The sequence below is a fragment of the Athene cunicularia genome (genome assembly GCF_003259725.1).
Source record: "Athene cunicularia isolate RWA chromosome 26 unlocalized genomic scaffold, athCun1 chr26_part2, whole genome shotgun sequence".
In the NCBI taxonomy this organism is placed as follows: domain Eukaryota; kingdom Metazoa; phylum Chordata; class Aves; order Strigiformes; family Strigidae; genus Athene; species Athene cunicularia.
The window spans coordinates 2,722,724-2,738,941 of NW_020799137.1; the positions used below are offsets into that span (position 1 = coordinate 2,722,724).

Sequence of the window (16,218 nt, forward strand, 5' to 3'; positions counted from 1 at the left end):
AGACACTAGCTCTGCAATCTGCTCCCATTATGGGAGCATTTCCAGCTGATTACATGCAACGGAACAGAGTTCACATACAACACAGGCTCTACATGCTGGCACTGACTACAGGGGACAGATCTAAACAAAGCTTTTCTGAAAAAGCTGCAAAAAAAATTCAATCATCAAGAGAGAGAAAGCCAAGCAGCATCTCCAGAGGAGAACAGCCAGGAGCTTGGGTTTGTGATGTGTACAGTGTCAGGAGCATCCCCCTCTCCACACACGGCAGCATGTTGGTAGGAGAAAAGGGAAAATGGGAAGGTAACATAAAAACGATGTCACCCACAAGTCCTTCACATTTGCAGCTCACAAACACTACCACACCTTACGACTTTGGCACTTAGCTCAACTGAAGACAAAACTCAGAAGAGGAGGTTTCAGAAGCAAAGAGAATGGAAGATGCTCACTGGAGCAATTTTTAAAAAGAGTTTGCATTTAGCTTCTAACACATGTAACCATGCAAGACGCAGTCTCCACTAGTCCCTTAATAACAGTAGTCTCAAACTGGAGTGCTTACACTTGTCAGGGAGCAAACCCTGACCACCCAACACACAGATGTAGGATTTTACATGAAGTACTGAGGTTGAAAAGCTGCCTTGCAATACGCTTACAAGCCTCTTAATGAGATTTACTAAATACCAGTACTGAACAGCATCCTCCTCTCTTGCATCTGACTAGATGGGGTTTTGAGGAATATGAGCAAAAGGAAGCAAAACGTTCCTGCAGAAATTCAATAAACTGGGCAGCATTATGAATGTCATATGAAACAGCCTGGAGCTGACAATATCACCAAATTGCAAACTGGAACTAGCAGCACTGCTAAGGTAAGCATTCCTCACTCTTCATTTGAAGCAAAGCTCTACTGTGGCCACAGTACTGGAGAAGATACAACTAAGTGGAAGAAAACATAGTATTAAAAACAAAAAAATATCAGATGCAGAAAAAAAACAAATCAGCAGGACACATCTAGAAGGTGCAGGCTCCCAGACTCTGCTGAAGCACAATTCCTTCGCAAGGTGCAGGAGTTTCCCTTGGCCTTCCCTCCATTCAGCACTTCCAGAGAAATGGAAGCAAGCTGTCTGGGCAACCGCAAATTCCTAATCAAAAAATACCAAGCAGCTCACGCTGCAGCACTGAGCTGACTACAGCTGGCAACCTCGCACTGTATTTTCCCTCCCCCTTTTTCTTTTGTGAGATGATTTAACAAGCTACAAAATCCCAAGAGACATGACAATCAACCAACAGAAATAGAGCATCGTGTCTTGAAATGTACACGTCCATCTGCACTGTTCCTTTTTGACAAGACACAAAAAAGGTCCGAGTTTGGAGTAAAAATGTTGCCAAAAGGAACTTGTGCAAAAAAAAAAAAATATTCTGGCAGAGTGCATTTCATTCCCACTGCCCGTCATTCTCCCCGTACGGGGGGAATTGATGCACCAATTAAGTGTTCCAGGATGGCAGAAAATGTGTCACCCTCTGCTAGCAATCTATTCTGCAAAATAACTACGTGTTCATTGTCAGGTGAAATCAACAGAATTAGAACAAGTCAAAGTTACTATTTTTTTCCAGCACCTGCAGTGATCTGATCCCATACACATCTCAGTGGGAATCTGGGATTTCGAGCAGGGAACTTTGCACCTAGCAGCACGTAGGGAAGGTGATACTTTATTTAAACGTGGACGCTCTCCTCCTTGTTAAGCCTTAGATACACTCTATACAGAGAAAATAAACACGCCTTCATGTCTTGCCCCATCTCTCAGTGCCAAACAGACTGCTCAAGAGACCTGTCCTCTCCCTGCTCCGGCCCACGACAGCCAAGCTCAGATGGCCACTTGGCCACCGTGGCCTCCAGCCTAGGCAAAGCCATCTCCACGTCACGCCTTGGCATCATGAAAGCCTGCCAGCCCGCTTGCTTCCACAGCAAACCAGTTCTTCTTTTACAGACTGGTTGCTGCCGAGAATTGATGCCCGACACACCGAACAGCAGCACTTGTGTCTGACCTGGAGTAGATGGGGAGCAGGTAAATAGGCAAAGTGAGGCAGAGCCAGAGAAACAAAGATTCAGAGACTGAATTGCCCCTCCCCTACATCAATTAAAAAGCAAACACAATTATTTTGTACCAATAACCGCATCTAGAGTGCACTTTTGCCTTAGGGAGACTAATAAGAGACAGGGGCTCACACAACATCCCATTTCCCTTGTGACATTGCCAAGATCGGTGACACGAGGGCTTTGAATTTACGCTGGCATTGAAACGCTTAATTGTTCAGACAGATGGGGAGAGGGCACAGCACACGCAGGGAGAGACCCCCACATGCCTGCGGGAGAGGCTTGCGGGGCACCAATCCCAGTACGTCACGACAAGCAGGGAGAAATGTTAAGCTTAAGTAAAAAGGAAATTTGTTGCTCTGATATTCAAGACTGAATGCAACGGGATGGGAGAACAGACCCTCAAGGAAGGGAACATGGGACTGGAGAGTTAAGAGCCACGACAAAGCTTCCACTTAAGCATTTGGAGCAGACTTTGCCCTTCAACACAACCCACATCAGCAGTCAAGCTGTTTCACCCACACAGCTCGATTTAAGCACGTATCAAATCCCCAGTGCTCCGGCTTAATCAGAAGTCCCTGAAGGCTGAAGAAAGACACGGCTGAACAAGAAATTAACTGGCAACAATGCGGGACACAAACAAGGCAACTACATACCACTGCACTGACTCCAGATGAAATTCCTTCTTGATGAGCTTTTTAACTGGATGCCCAAAGAGCAAATAACAGGGAAACAACAGAGCAAAGACAGTAAGGGCAAGAAGGCAAACGGAAAAGTGACCCCACGGCGGCTGGGATGGGGACGTTAAGGACACACCTGAGCCGTCACGTTCAGAAAGCACTGCGATAAGCTCCTGTTCGTCCTTGGTATGCGACAAGCAAACGGAGAAAGCATCAACTTAAGAGAAGACAACAGCTCTCCAGAAAGTTTAAGAGCAGGATGGAAATTAAAAAGGACATCCTTCTACTCCAGAAGTATCTGTCTGGCCCGTTAAAAAGCAGGCACGAGAGCGAATAATCGAGGCAGTGAATTATTTCTGAATCTTGAGATAGCTCCTATAAAGTTGTCATTACTTGTCTATGCTATCTGTAGAACAGAGATAAGGTTAGAGCTTAAAAATATGAGTAAGTCAGCCAGCCAAATGATATGTATTAAATGCTAAGGTTCTCTCCCGGCTAACTGCTTCTGAAGAGCTGTGGGGAAGGCCAGAAGGGCAGGTACCACTCCTCGGAGAGCTGGCAGAGACATCTGTAGACATCACTAACACTGGTAAACTGAATAAATAATGGAACAAGCAGCAAAGAGAGCTCCTTCCCACACATTTCACTGTACACCTTAAGCTTCTAGCTCTGTTTTTATCCACCTGTCAGATTTGATTTTGCCCAAGATGACAAGCCAGCCTCAAACAGCTTTTTTCCTCACCAGGAAAAAAAAAAACCCACCCCATATTTCCTTTGGGGAACTTACACAACATAAGATAATATGTTCCAAATCCCTTAAAATATTTCTGCCCACTTATTTGAAAGCATACAAAAACATTTCTGGGCTTTTTCTCTGTTAAATACAGTTCTCCCAGCCAGGAGCTGCTTTTAGTGGCAGAGCCTTTCCCAGCCTAACATTTTTAATGTACAGAAGGAATGTATATATGTGCAAGTCAGACTACTAAATTATAAACTTATGCAGGGAAAAAACTCTCCATTACTTCAAACAATTTCAGGGTCATTGCAACTCTATCCCAGCAAATAATTATATCTCAGCTGTAACAACTTATACCATATAACTACCAGGATCCTAAGGCATTTCAGACAGCTTCAAAAGCTTATCCACCACCGACAGTGACAGCTATCAAGATGGAAAGCACAATCCTTTTCTCAGACAGTAGCTCTGCACAGCTATCTTGGAGCAGCACTGAAGACCATTAAATTGTACCCAACTTTCCTGAGGAATTTAGAAGAAAAAGCATAAGTCAAGGATGAGTGAACTGTGGGGAAAATCAGAATCTTTAATTACCTGAAACTGAGATAATAGGAGACCAAAAACTCAAGTCTTGTGAAGCAGTTAAGGTCAATGCACAAGAAAAAAAAAAAGAGCAGCTTACTATTTGTTTACACACACAGAGTTTAAGTGCAATGCTTAACATTCAGAAGTTTTCTTCAAGATTCAAATTTTTTTCATTTGTTAAGTGCACCCCAAGAGCCAACATCCACCCCATTTACATTTGCATCTGAAAAACTGGTTCCAGACAATGCCAGCCATACGCCCGGCACATCGCTAAAGCCCGACGAGAGTAGCTCAAGTCACCTCACATTCACAAGGATGAAACTCCGGGCACTACAACAGTGGTAAGAACGAGAAGACCAAGGCAAACAGTGACCTGCTTCTTTTCTGAGTAATTCTGAAGTTGTACGTCTAATCCACAGCATCTTTGGGCTCATTCCTAGGCCTGACAGGAATGTGGGGCTGGGCGCCTCACAGCAGCTCCCCTGAAGCCGCGCAGTTTCCAGGACTAACCTCAGCACAGACACCAAACGCCGCATTCAAATGACGTCCTCCACGTTGGACCATCAGAAAGCCAGCAGTTTGGGTTTTTTTAACCAATTCTCTTCTTTATAGGTCTTTATTTTCGGCGAAAAGGAATGTCAAGGATGCATTCTGTTTCATTCTTTCTGTGAAATAATTCCCACTGAGGTTAAAGGAAATATTCCCAACATGCCAAATCTAGCACTAATTACGCATGTCCTCCAAGTTCTCTGTGTTTTCAGCTGTTTCTAACTCAAATGGAGATGAGCCATAGGAGTTCCGACATATGGCTTCAGACTCCACCAGGCTGAAACGAGGCTGTAAAGAGAGCCCAATGTCACAAGGGGAACACAAGTCATTTTAAATCACTCAAAGGTAGTTACTAACCACACTCCAGGACAAGCAGAAGTCATCCACAAGGGATCACAGGATGAATCGAGGTCATTTAAACGTCTGTTCCATGACAGCCAACGCTTTATCAGTCTTAACACTGCGCAATGAGGAACCGTGGCTTTAGAAAACACTGGGAAGAAGTACTAACAAAAAAAAAAGTCCACGGGACATACAGTCCCTCTCAAGTCATCTGATGGTCTTCACAACCCTTGCAACAGAACCAAGACCAGAATGCAAAGCTCTGAAGTCTCCAGAGTTCAAGGCTTTATTACAGTCTCGTTCCTAAAAACATTGTGCTGATTTCTGAAATTAAGAGCAGTAAAGAAGGGTCTGGGGAGCCCATCTGCATCACTGCACAGGCAGGCTTCAAACCTTACCAAGCACTAGGCTTCTTTAATCGGATTACATTTTAAAACCGGCAATTTACTCCGCGATGCCAAACTTGAAAGGATTTCTCATAGTGTCTTAATTAGGAGGAGGCAGAAGTCATTTCACCTAATTTCCAACCCACTTCAATATTAGATTTGAAAGACCACCTATGACATCTTCAGTCTTGTTTGGCCTGAGCCTGAAAACCAGCAGGCAATAGGATTAGATATAAATCTAATGAGATAATGTATTTGCATAATATTTATGGCACTCACTTTTAGACAGGGTTGCGCTCTTGACTCCTTAGTATGCAGCACTACAGACGCTTCCTTTTAGCTGGAAAAAGCTTGAGGTTTATTTTTAAATTCAATTTCCCTTTAAAAGAAACCATGTGTTTAAGTAACAAGGGAAAAGTGCTAATGTAATTTGGGTTTACCAGACCCAAACAACATGAAGTCAAGCTCTGACTTTCCTTAAACTAAATAACACAGACTCTTTCAAAGAGCCTGGTAAAAGCCTTGCACACACACTCCTGCTTTAAAAGCAACTTCTCTAATTTTGTTAACATCCTGCTCGTTTCAGATCTATATACTGATTTTATTCAGAAACTCTTAATAGCCATGCAAAGTGGGATACATCCTCAAGTCAAGAATGTACATATACACGTGGTGGTCTCAGCACTTGGCATCTTAGGGCCTCCCACACATTTAAGCAGTTCACCTTTAGTAACCGTGGGGGAAAACGGGCACCTTAACAGCACAGTGTGTACGCGAGTCTGCTGCAACTCTTGGTTTAGGCAAAAGAAAAGTGAAACCCTACACAAATCTACACACCGTATAGATTAAAAAAAAAAAACCCCAACACACGTTTTTAACTCAAGCACCTTATCCAGCTCTCTGGATGCTCTACAGGATTTTCTTCCAGGACAAACATTTACAGAAAACTTGGCCCTGGCACACATTGTTCTGGAACATCCAGCTCCATATTCAGGTCGAGCTGATGAAAATTTAGCTCAGAAATTCACCCTGACTTCTCAAAGGCCATCTCCCAGTTCATGCAACAAAGGGGTTCCCCGATAAACCCTGCACATTGCTCAAGCAAGCCGTGGTGATTCACTGCAGGACAGAAAGTCAATTTAAATTCAGGTTTAAAAGTGTGCACTTGACAGGGGGAACACCCAGGTACTGAGAGGCATTAAAGCACTGCCTTACTTTAAGCAGGGCATTTCCCCACCCATGAGAGGGTGGCACAGGCAAATTCAGAATGAAGTCCTCTGGGAAATAAGAGACAAATAGCTCTGAGGACAGAATACAGGCTCTCCAGGTTTTTTGTGCAGGAGAGAGGGCATGTTCACACACTCTAGCACCAATTTCTTTCCAAACACAGCTCACACCTTCCTGCACTCCATCTTTAATTAAGCTTTTTACCCCTTCATCCGTCTATTGAAGATCGTTCTTTTGCTGACAGCTACAGTCCCAGGTGGACTAACATTTCAATTTATGTTTTTCTCCCTTCTGCAGAGCAGCTGTATTAGCTTCTCCAGTCTGTTGCTATAGAAACAAATCAATCCTCAACAGTTTTATTTTTACCAGTTTCTGTGAAATAGGATTTATCTCATTTCCATGACTAAGCTGTACTCGAGGGCGAGCTCTCTGGGACAGTGATGGTGCCATCTCAGCAGCAGACAGGCCCTCGTACCTGGTGTCAGTGACAAGAAGAAACAGCCACCACCCTTATTCAAAGGCACCTTCTTCATTTCAAGAGGACACTTCACCTTGAAGCGATTCCCGTAGCCAGAGCGTTACCGAGATGCAGCTGTATCCGTGGAGCGGAAGGGAGCAGAGGAGAGGATGGCACAGCTCAGCAGAGCACCCACCAGACAGCTCGAGCACCCACCAGACGTCACGCACTCCGTGCAGGCAGAAGAATCATGTTCAGCGAGTCCCCAGAGCGCTGCGCACACAGGCTGAACCCAGCCTGGCATAAACTCCTCACGAAAGGCAAAGGGCTCGCATGGGAGTGGAGGCATTAACACATGTTATCTGCTGCTAGCCAGAGGGCACTGCAGCCTCCAGGAACTTGTCTTATCCTTGTCCAAGTCCAGCTGGGAGGGGGCTTTCCCTTTTGGTCTGGGATGAACGCAGGTGTAATCTGTATGTATTACCTCTATTCTCCATCACATCTTTCACTTGTCTTTTATACCTCTGCTTGCTTCTCCTTCAATCTCACTAAAACAATGCATTACATTGAAAAAAAAATCCCACCGGATGAACACTTTCTTGGCTCAGCCGCTCCTAATCTATCAAATACTGTTTCATACATTCATCTTTAGAAAGTTCAGCTCTCTCTGCCAAACAGCCTTAATCAGCCGGAGTAGCACAGGACCCACGTCATCAAGTGAGCAGCTCCACTTCCATAAATAACGCTCTTTAGGCAATCCATATGCAGATACGAATTACTGCATGCAGAGGGCCACAGCAGGACCACTGGTCTGCAAGCAGCAGAGAAGGGAAGGGGAGATCCCGCTCCTCCGCGCTGTCACCTGTGAGTTTCTTCCATTTCCCTCCTACTGGATCGAGGAACTGTGCGGCCTCACGAAACAAAAGTCTGTTAGATCAGCCAGCTGGAGTGATTCACTCTGGCACAGCCACACCACAACGCAAGTGACTATCAGGGAAAGAAGATGGGGGAGGACAGGACCACCACGCTCAGCAACTAACTGCTGGACAAGCTTCGTTGTAACCTTCAAATTTCACTATTTAGCACCAAAACCCGTTTGTTAAATATTCAGCATCCAGCTGAACTCGGCGTAGCTCCTGCCTTTGGAACACAGAGCAGTCTGGATGTACTCAAACCTGCAGCGACATTTCTTCAGTTTTGGGACTGCAGACAAAAGTAGAGGGGAGCAAAGCAATATCTCACTGCTCAAATATCCTATATTTGTTTACATGGACAGCTGTGGTTTCTGGTCCTGAAATTCCTACACACAGCTCATTAGTAGAATAATAAGTTGGGGTATACACATCAAAAAAGCCATCAGGGAATCTCACAAACATCCACTCAGTCCACTCAATTCCACAAGCATCCACTCTGCCACCAAGGTAAACACAGAGAAATCCCCCTGCATGAACGTGCTGAATGCAGCTGCTAATTCCAGCATCAATAAAGCCAGCTCTAAAGTCTTCAAGATGCAAATTTCAGGACTGCACCTGGCATTTTAACCAAACTGTCAGTGCCTAGCTCAAACTGCTCCTTTGGGCACCCTGAACACAAACCACAGTCCTTGGGCTTCCTACAGCCAGCCAGCTCTGGAGCAAGTCTTTCTGTTCAGGGCATGGAAAATAAGTAAACTGTGTGTCATGGATGCATTTCACTGTCTCCCATGATGGGGCACAGCACAAATCTTACGTGAGCCCTGTGAATGCTGAGAGCTGTAAAATGATGCTCCTGGGAAGGAACGTAACCTAGCAATTGGAAAAAAAAAAAACAAACCAGGGAGCCCTGCTCCTGCCCCAGCTCCCTGCAACACAAGGGGATACTGCAACTATTTGGATCCTGGCATCTGTCAGTGGGTGATAACTGGCTTGGTTCTGACATCTTCAACACAATCTGACCCACCTAACACGCCTCACCTAACATCCTGACCTGCCTAACGCTCCTCACACCACGTCTTAGCCCATGGAGCGTTTGAAGTAACCTGTAAGAGCATATGAATATTTCCAAAACCTGTTTGGCACTTCAAAACACTCTGCTGAGAAACTCTCAAAGTAAGGTGAAAATTAAGCTAATGTCTTCTCGTCCTCCATCTGACATAAACACCTTGGCACTCCCAAGAGAACAAGTCCCAAGACTCCAGAGAACTCAGCACATGGGTAAAGACTGATGGGAAGTCAATAGCCAGAAGAATTTGCCCCAGCCTGGACACCCACCTATATTATAGAGCCAACATCAATCAGTTGGAAGTTCTGAGTCGCTGCCTACACAGTTAAGACACTTTTACTCAGCATTAACAGAGAGATTCCTATCCGACGTGCTGCGCTCGGAGCATTTTGCTAGAAGGCTGCGCCACCTCAATGGATTCACATCTGCTCCCAACTCCTTATCCATTTAATTCAGCTCTTGCACACCCTCCACAGCACCACCCTTCAACATCCAACCAATCTTTTCTACCAACGAAATCAGGGAGCACCAGGTCGCTGCCCTCCGCATGCGTGGCGTGGAAACCTCGGACTGCACACAGCGTGTCTGGAAGGAAGCAGGACAAAACTCTCCCAAGGGAGTTTCACAGAAAGGGAAGCCACCTACACAACAATCTTCATGTGCATTCCAAGCAAGCCCTGGGTGCTACATAAAAAACAAATCCTCCTCTAGAGAAGAAAACAGGTAGCACCCATCGCTGAGGTGAGCAAAGCAGGGCACGGCTAATGTGAGTTGTCCAAGGTCCCACAGCAAATTTATGGCAAGAAAAACCCAATCCTCCCCAAACACAACCCTAATCGCAGAATCATGCTGACCAAAGCAAGCAAATAAAATGCTCCAAAGCTGAATTAGAAGATCACACAGATAAAAAAACTCTTCAGAGTCATTGCCAATAATTGCAGCTTTCCTGAATTATTTAAAAAGTGCTTAGAAAACAATTCACAAAAACGAGCAGGTGCACACCTAATGCCTGTGGCAGTAATACTCTTAGCAATACCAGTGCTCAGGTATCTAATTAAAGAGAGATCTGTCCTGCTTTGCTGTTTGTACGGGAGGGTGTGGATCAGAAGACAGTTTAAAAGTGGGCGAGATCATTAATCACAGCACCAAGGAGAGTGAAAGACCCAGTTGTGATTTCTGACAGCCTCGTTTCATGCGAACACACCGGGAGCAATTCCCTTTTGATGGGGGAAAGGGAAGATAGGGAAATACTTTGTCGGCGCCTTTACACAACCCTGGAAGCTCGGACCTTTGGAGCCTGGCTGCTGTTTCCTGCCACTATCTCCACCAAACACAGCAGGACTTGCCACTTAATCACAAGCCCTGGCCCCACATCAGGTGATAACACACCTGTGAGCGGCCAGACACACGGACAGCCTCGGCCTTACTACGAGTGGGGCAATTCCTCTTTCTTCCCAGTCAGCCACAACTCGGTGCGGGACCTCCCTTCCCGATGGAAACGCAGCAGGCAGAGAGCCTGCAGCCTCAGACCGCTGGGGGAACGCGTAGCACTAAAATTATTTATTTATATCATCCAGCTGCACAAGAACAATTATGAAACGCCACTTTTTTTTTTATATAGAAACAATTTTTCTGACTCCTACCCGCATCTGGACTATTTGAAGCTACTTTAAGTGTTCAGTTATTACACCATGTCTTTTCCGAAACCAAACAAAATTCTCACCAGTAATAACTGCTGCAAATTGACTAGAACACTTGCTGTGGCTTCCGTGAAGCGCCAACCGAATCCTTTCCCACAGCAGATGTATACAAAAAAGTCCTAATTCACAGCAGAAGTTTCTCCTTGATACACTTATAGAAGATTACATATACAATCTGGGGCTCAACAGCAGCCTCAGTTTCCCCTCTCATCAACAAAGATCCAGTCTTCTCACATCAACAGATGAAAATAAAAAGCTTTTTCTGCAGATTTGGCTTTAACACAATTCATCCCTTACTGCTACTGGCAAAACCTACTGAATGCAGCTTGATATTTCAGGCCACAAATTGTTTTGTTGCTTCCTGCCTTGAACTTAACAGTGAAGCGGAAAAAAAAAAAAAATTATCCAAATTTGGCAGGCCTCAATGCAGAAGTGCCCCCAAAACCCCAAGAAACCTCATGGAGTCACAAAGCATTTCTAATTTCTGGACTTGCTTTTGCTTATAAGCATTAAGCTGTGTTTATATGAAGCTGATTTTATCTCTGGATGCTCACTGATCTACGAGAAACGCTTTTGCCTGTGCTGTATGTTCTGAAAATGGAGCAGCCAGGGCGGGACCAAGGCGCAGGGATCTACATCAGACTCCTGGACCTGGGTTTCAGCAGATTTCCAGGCCCTGAACGGGTCCCAGTGATCACGTCTCGTGAGCAGATCCCAGAGGCTGCGTGGACGGCAGCACAAAGCCAAGACTCCCCCCAAACCCTGGCAAGCCACCACCTCTTTGTGAGCCCCACCATCTGCTTCGGCACAAGCCAGAAACCGATCTCCCTCTCCTCTACTGCTTCTCATCCTCCCCACGTCCTTCCTAGTACCTCGACCCACTGTTTGCGCTCCCTTCTTCACATTAGCTTTCCAGTGGGGTTTATTTTCCTGCTTAACATTTTTAGTGCTGCACAGTGGCATATTCACCCCCTAGGGAGAGATAATCTTTAATTCTATCTCTGCATTTCCTTCTTGCCTGGCTTATCACGGTCTATCACATCTTGCTTCCTGCTTACCTGCAGAAATCGGTGATTTTGTTTGGAGTTTGTCCACGTCTCTCACACCCACAGGGCTCAGCTCAGTGATCTAAGCAGGAACTATGAAATCCCCCGACCTTGACAAAGTTCACATTTAAATTATAATAAACACGGTAGGCAGTGAAGTTTATGTGGTGAAACAATACATTCCACAGAATTTACTGCTGGGGACATCTTCTACGACTTTACAGACCAGCATTTACTCTGTTAAAAACTCAGTCCCCCAGCTCAACACAAACGTTTACCAGGTATAACAGTGGGAATGCAGCTTCCTGCACCATGCCCAACAAGCTCATTTCTTCCAGGAAAGTACCTAATTCAAAACTTTATTTTTGAAACATCTGAAACGCTGCAGCACCACACAGAAAAAGCTGGATCTGGCACTTCAGAAGCAGAGATGTTCTGTCAAGAACAGGTAGTCCAAGCAGTGAGAGTTAAAAAAAAAAAAAAACCAAACCCAAAGAACTAAATATCATGCTGACATCAAAGAGACCTGAAATCGGACAGAGGAAGGAACGAGGGAGCTCTGCCAGCCCAGCTGAGCATTTATGACCCTGTTCTTGGAACGAGCTTCGGGGGGTGCAGGACAGCTTAGCAGGTCCCTTATCAGGAGATATATTGAAATACATGAGCAGCTTCAGCAGGACCAGGAATCAAAATGACCACCCAAAAAGAGGAAGGCAGTCAAAAGTTTTTGAGGAAGGGAAAACACAAAACTGAAAGTACAAAACTGACCACAGACAGGTTTCTCCACTGCAACCAAGGGGTAAAAAAACCCTTAATTAGACAAGTTCCCATGTTCTAGTGTTGGTAAAGCTCCCACACGATGTACATGCCTAAAATTAAAGCAACCTGCCTTTTCTTTAGCCGATATAGACCCCAACCCCATCGGCTTCGGCCATCCTCTTGTCTTGCAGGCTGACTGCAGTTTTCCAAAGCAGCTGCATGGGTGTCAAGAGATGCTCTTCACAGGTGCCCAGCTAGGATAGTGTGTCTGACTCTTATAAAAGGCCCAAGGCCACTCTGCCAGAAGCTTGCAGCCCGCCTCACTTCTAAGCAAGGATAAAAGCAGTCTTACCTCCTTTTCTAAATATTTCCAGATCCCAATGACAAAGCTTTGTAACCTAAATTCTCTCAGATACAGTTTTATCATACATACAAAAAAATAAATCCCTGCTCCAGGTACCTTTTTTGCAATTTCTTTACCCACAGCACTGAACACATCTATTGTTTAAGCATCCTTCCTGCACCGCAGAGCCTTGACAACTAGCCACTGACTGAAGCACCTCAGCCTTCTCCATCAACTTCTTCCATTAATGCTTCCACTTAATTGGCACTGTGACTGTCTCTGGGCACACGTCCAGTACATATTTACTAGTTTTAATTTAGAAAATGCATCTAATAATAATAAGGAAAATAAATTAAGATATAGGAATAAGATCTAAGAGAAAACCCTTCAACTTTAGTTACTCCACAGTTGTTGACCTGTTGCACACACCGGGATGCTGCAGAGGAGGCAGGGGTTGGTGGAGCAGACACCGCAGGCTCTTTCCTGTCACCTCCACCCTCCTCCCACAGCATCAGGTCCCTTTAATTTGCCAATCTTCGACTTCCCATGAGGTGTCAGACAGATGAAATTTCATATTCCCTGTTTCCAAATCCTTGAAGTTATTTTTGAAGGAGTACAGAAAGGCAAAGTTAGCTATAATTAAATACCGTTCCTGCTGTGGGGAACTTACTGCAACATCCTCCCTGCCCCGGGGAAGCAGGGAAACCGCAGGCAAAGGTGTTCTAGAGGAATTGCACACCTCGAGAGATGAGCAAACAAGTCAGTAATCAGGCTTGGCACCAGGGCCAAGAGTTAATTTCACACTTTGCAGAGTGAAAAGAGACCACAACAGAGACAGGGTGACACACAGGCAGAAGACAAGTGCCCAAATTTCTTCTTGGATACACTAAGGCTGCTTTGATACTTAGTGTGGCTACTTTTTTTTTGGAAACCAATCCCCAAAATCTAATGTTTTGCTGCTGTACTAAGGGACACGAAGGAGTATGCTAACTACTACAATAAACCTTTTAGCAAACCTTGTACATCTCGGCCACCTCACAGACACTACGCAATCGCTTGAAGCCTGCGCTACACAAAACAACAGTTCTGAACATTGCCTGGTTTGTCCCAGCTGCTTCCCAAACAATTGCCAGGCTTCTCCTTGCAGGTAAATTTAGCAGCTGTTTCTCATAAAAACCTCACCACTATAACACAAGCAGAAATCTTCTCACATGGAGTCATTTAACCCAAAGTAAAAGCCCAACAAGTTGACAGAGCACTGGCAACAATCAGAAATCCTCTAAATCCCGAGAGGTGCGTTTGCAATATCTAACATGCATCATTCACCACAGCACCCAAGCCCTCGAACAATCCTCAGCAACCTCCTGCTTCCCCAGTGCTGCAACCCCACACACCATGGCCCCCCGAACTCCCACCCCACTGCCAGTTTGCAAGAGGTGACTGCAGGTACCATCCTCACGGTCACTGCCCGGCGTTGGGAACGCTGAGGTCGAGGAATACCTCAGCCAATTTGCTGGTACAAACGTGGTACAGAGGTCCCGATCCACAGAGGTCTGAGATCACAATCGGGGTGAGCATCCACATGGGTGCATGCAAACTCTTGTAAATCCAGGGATGCTGCAGCAGATTTCAGACAGGAAGTTAAGGATGAGCTGCAATGACTCCCAACATGCTGGGAACACCAACACGCTTCCAGAACGACAGCCACTATCACAAACATGCAAAAAGCCTGACTAACTCAGCAGCAGGGGAAAAGAGGTTCAGGGATTGGAAATTTTGGTGGGAGAAAGGGATCATTGTAGTGTCAACTGACAGACATTTAAGACAGTCAAGTTAACGAACACAGAAGCTACGAATGACAGCTGTGACATTCACCTTCAGAAACGCGTCTACACACGAAACCACGTGTACATGTGAAAAACTACACTAACTGATCAGACATCAAACAGCCTGCCCACTCCACCAATCAGCTGGTATCACAAGCAGTTGTCTTACCAGAGAAAAAAAGGTCGCCGTCATCACCACGCACTGTCGGAAAGCGCGACGGAGCTGTTAGAACAAGAGGCTGATAACACTCGTGGTGTGTATTTAACTCAACTGACCCTCTCTACTTTATCTAAACACCCTGCAAGTACATCCATCTTCTAACGCAGACGAGCCTGAAGTGGTCAGAGCAATTCCCCACTCAAAACAAGGGCTCAGAGTGTTCAATATATTAAAAGAGAAGAATAAAGTTTGACCCGAGAGCAGATTTACATTTCAGAGGAAGAAATGTGTGTGCCGGGAAAGCACAACCTCCCCGTGTCCGCGCGTCTCTGTCATTCAGCCCAACAGGCAACAGCAGATTTCTGGTCAGGTTACGGGAAAGGAAAAATGGATCAAATGTAGCCACAAACGGGCAAGTTGCATCCCTCTAAATAGACAGGTCGTGCAGTGACAGCGTCACTCAACACTGGACTCAAATCTCCTCCCCCTGTCCCAGTATAAACCAGTTGCTCGGGGAACAGGAACAGCAGCATTTCCAGCAAAGCTGAAATAGCAAAAGGCTGCAATTCAAGAAATGCACCAGCCAGTGGTTTCCTTGGGAGATGCCAAAAAAAAGGGGAGGAGAAAAAAACTAACAAAGGTCTAAGAGCTTCAAAACAGAGCAAATTACAAAGGACTGTGCCCTCCATCTGCTTGTGCAGCCCCCAGCGCAGCAGAGCGAGCCCCAAGCCCCAGCAGCCCTCGCCGGGTTGGGAAGCAGAGGAGTAGAACCACAAGCCACGAATTTACTGAGGGAGGAGGAACGTGCAGGGAGCAAGAGCAGCGAGAGGACGCCTCGCCGAACACCTGCCTGCACACCTGCCCCTGTGAATTCAGCCAGCAGCTCTCCTCACCATGGGAACCTACACACGTCCTGGCTTCAGAGCCAGCAGCCTCTGCTAGCACCCTGACCCGGAGTCCTCCTCCAAAGACATCACACTTTCCCAGTTACACCAGTCTGTAGCTACCCACGGGAGCCAGCAGCATCCACCACCTCGTAGCCTGCAGCAGTGCGAGCCCCGGGGGACACGGGGCAGCCCCCAGCCCTGGAAGCGCCTGCTCCCGACCCCGACGGGCTCCTCTCCTCTCCCAGCCGCTGGCCGCTGCTGCTCCTCGCCTCGGGGCACACGAACCCGAGGGGCTCAGCCGCCAGCCCCCTCCAGCCCAGCCCCCTCGCACCCCTGATCCCACAGGGAGCACCAAAGCCTCAGGGGTCCTCAGCCCATCCTCACCCCCCCCACACCCATCGCAGCCCACTGTAACATCTCACCCCAGCCCCTCAATTCCCACGCAGGGCGCCTCCTGCCCCGGCCC

General features: G+C 46.2%; 1 protein-coding gene across 1 annotated transcript in view; it reads left to right on the top strand.

Annotated features, from left to right (window-relative positions):
- The first annotated feature begins 800 nt into the window (after nt 1-800).
- Nucleotides 801-16,218, top strand: part of TAF11 (TATA-box binding protein associated factor 11) — a 19,571-nt gene continuing 4,153 nt past the window's right edge. Inside the window, exon 1 of the mRNA XM_026864380.1 lies at nt 801-863. Within this exon, the coding sequence (XP_026720181.1) occupies nt 801-863 (63 nt within the window). The remainder of the gene's footprint in view (nt 864-16,218) is intronic.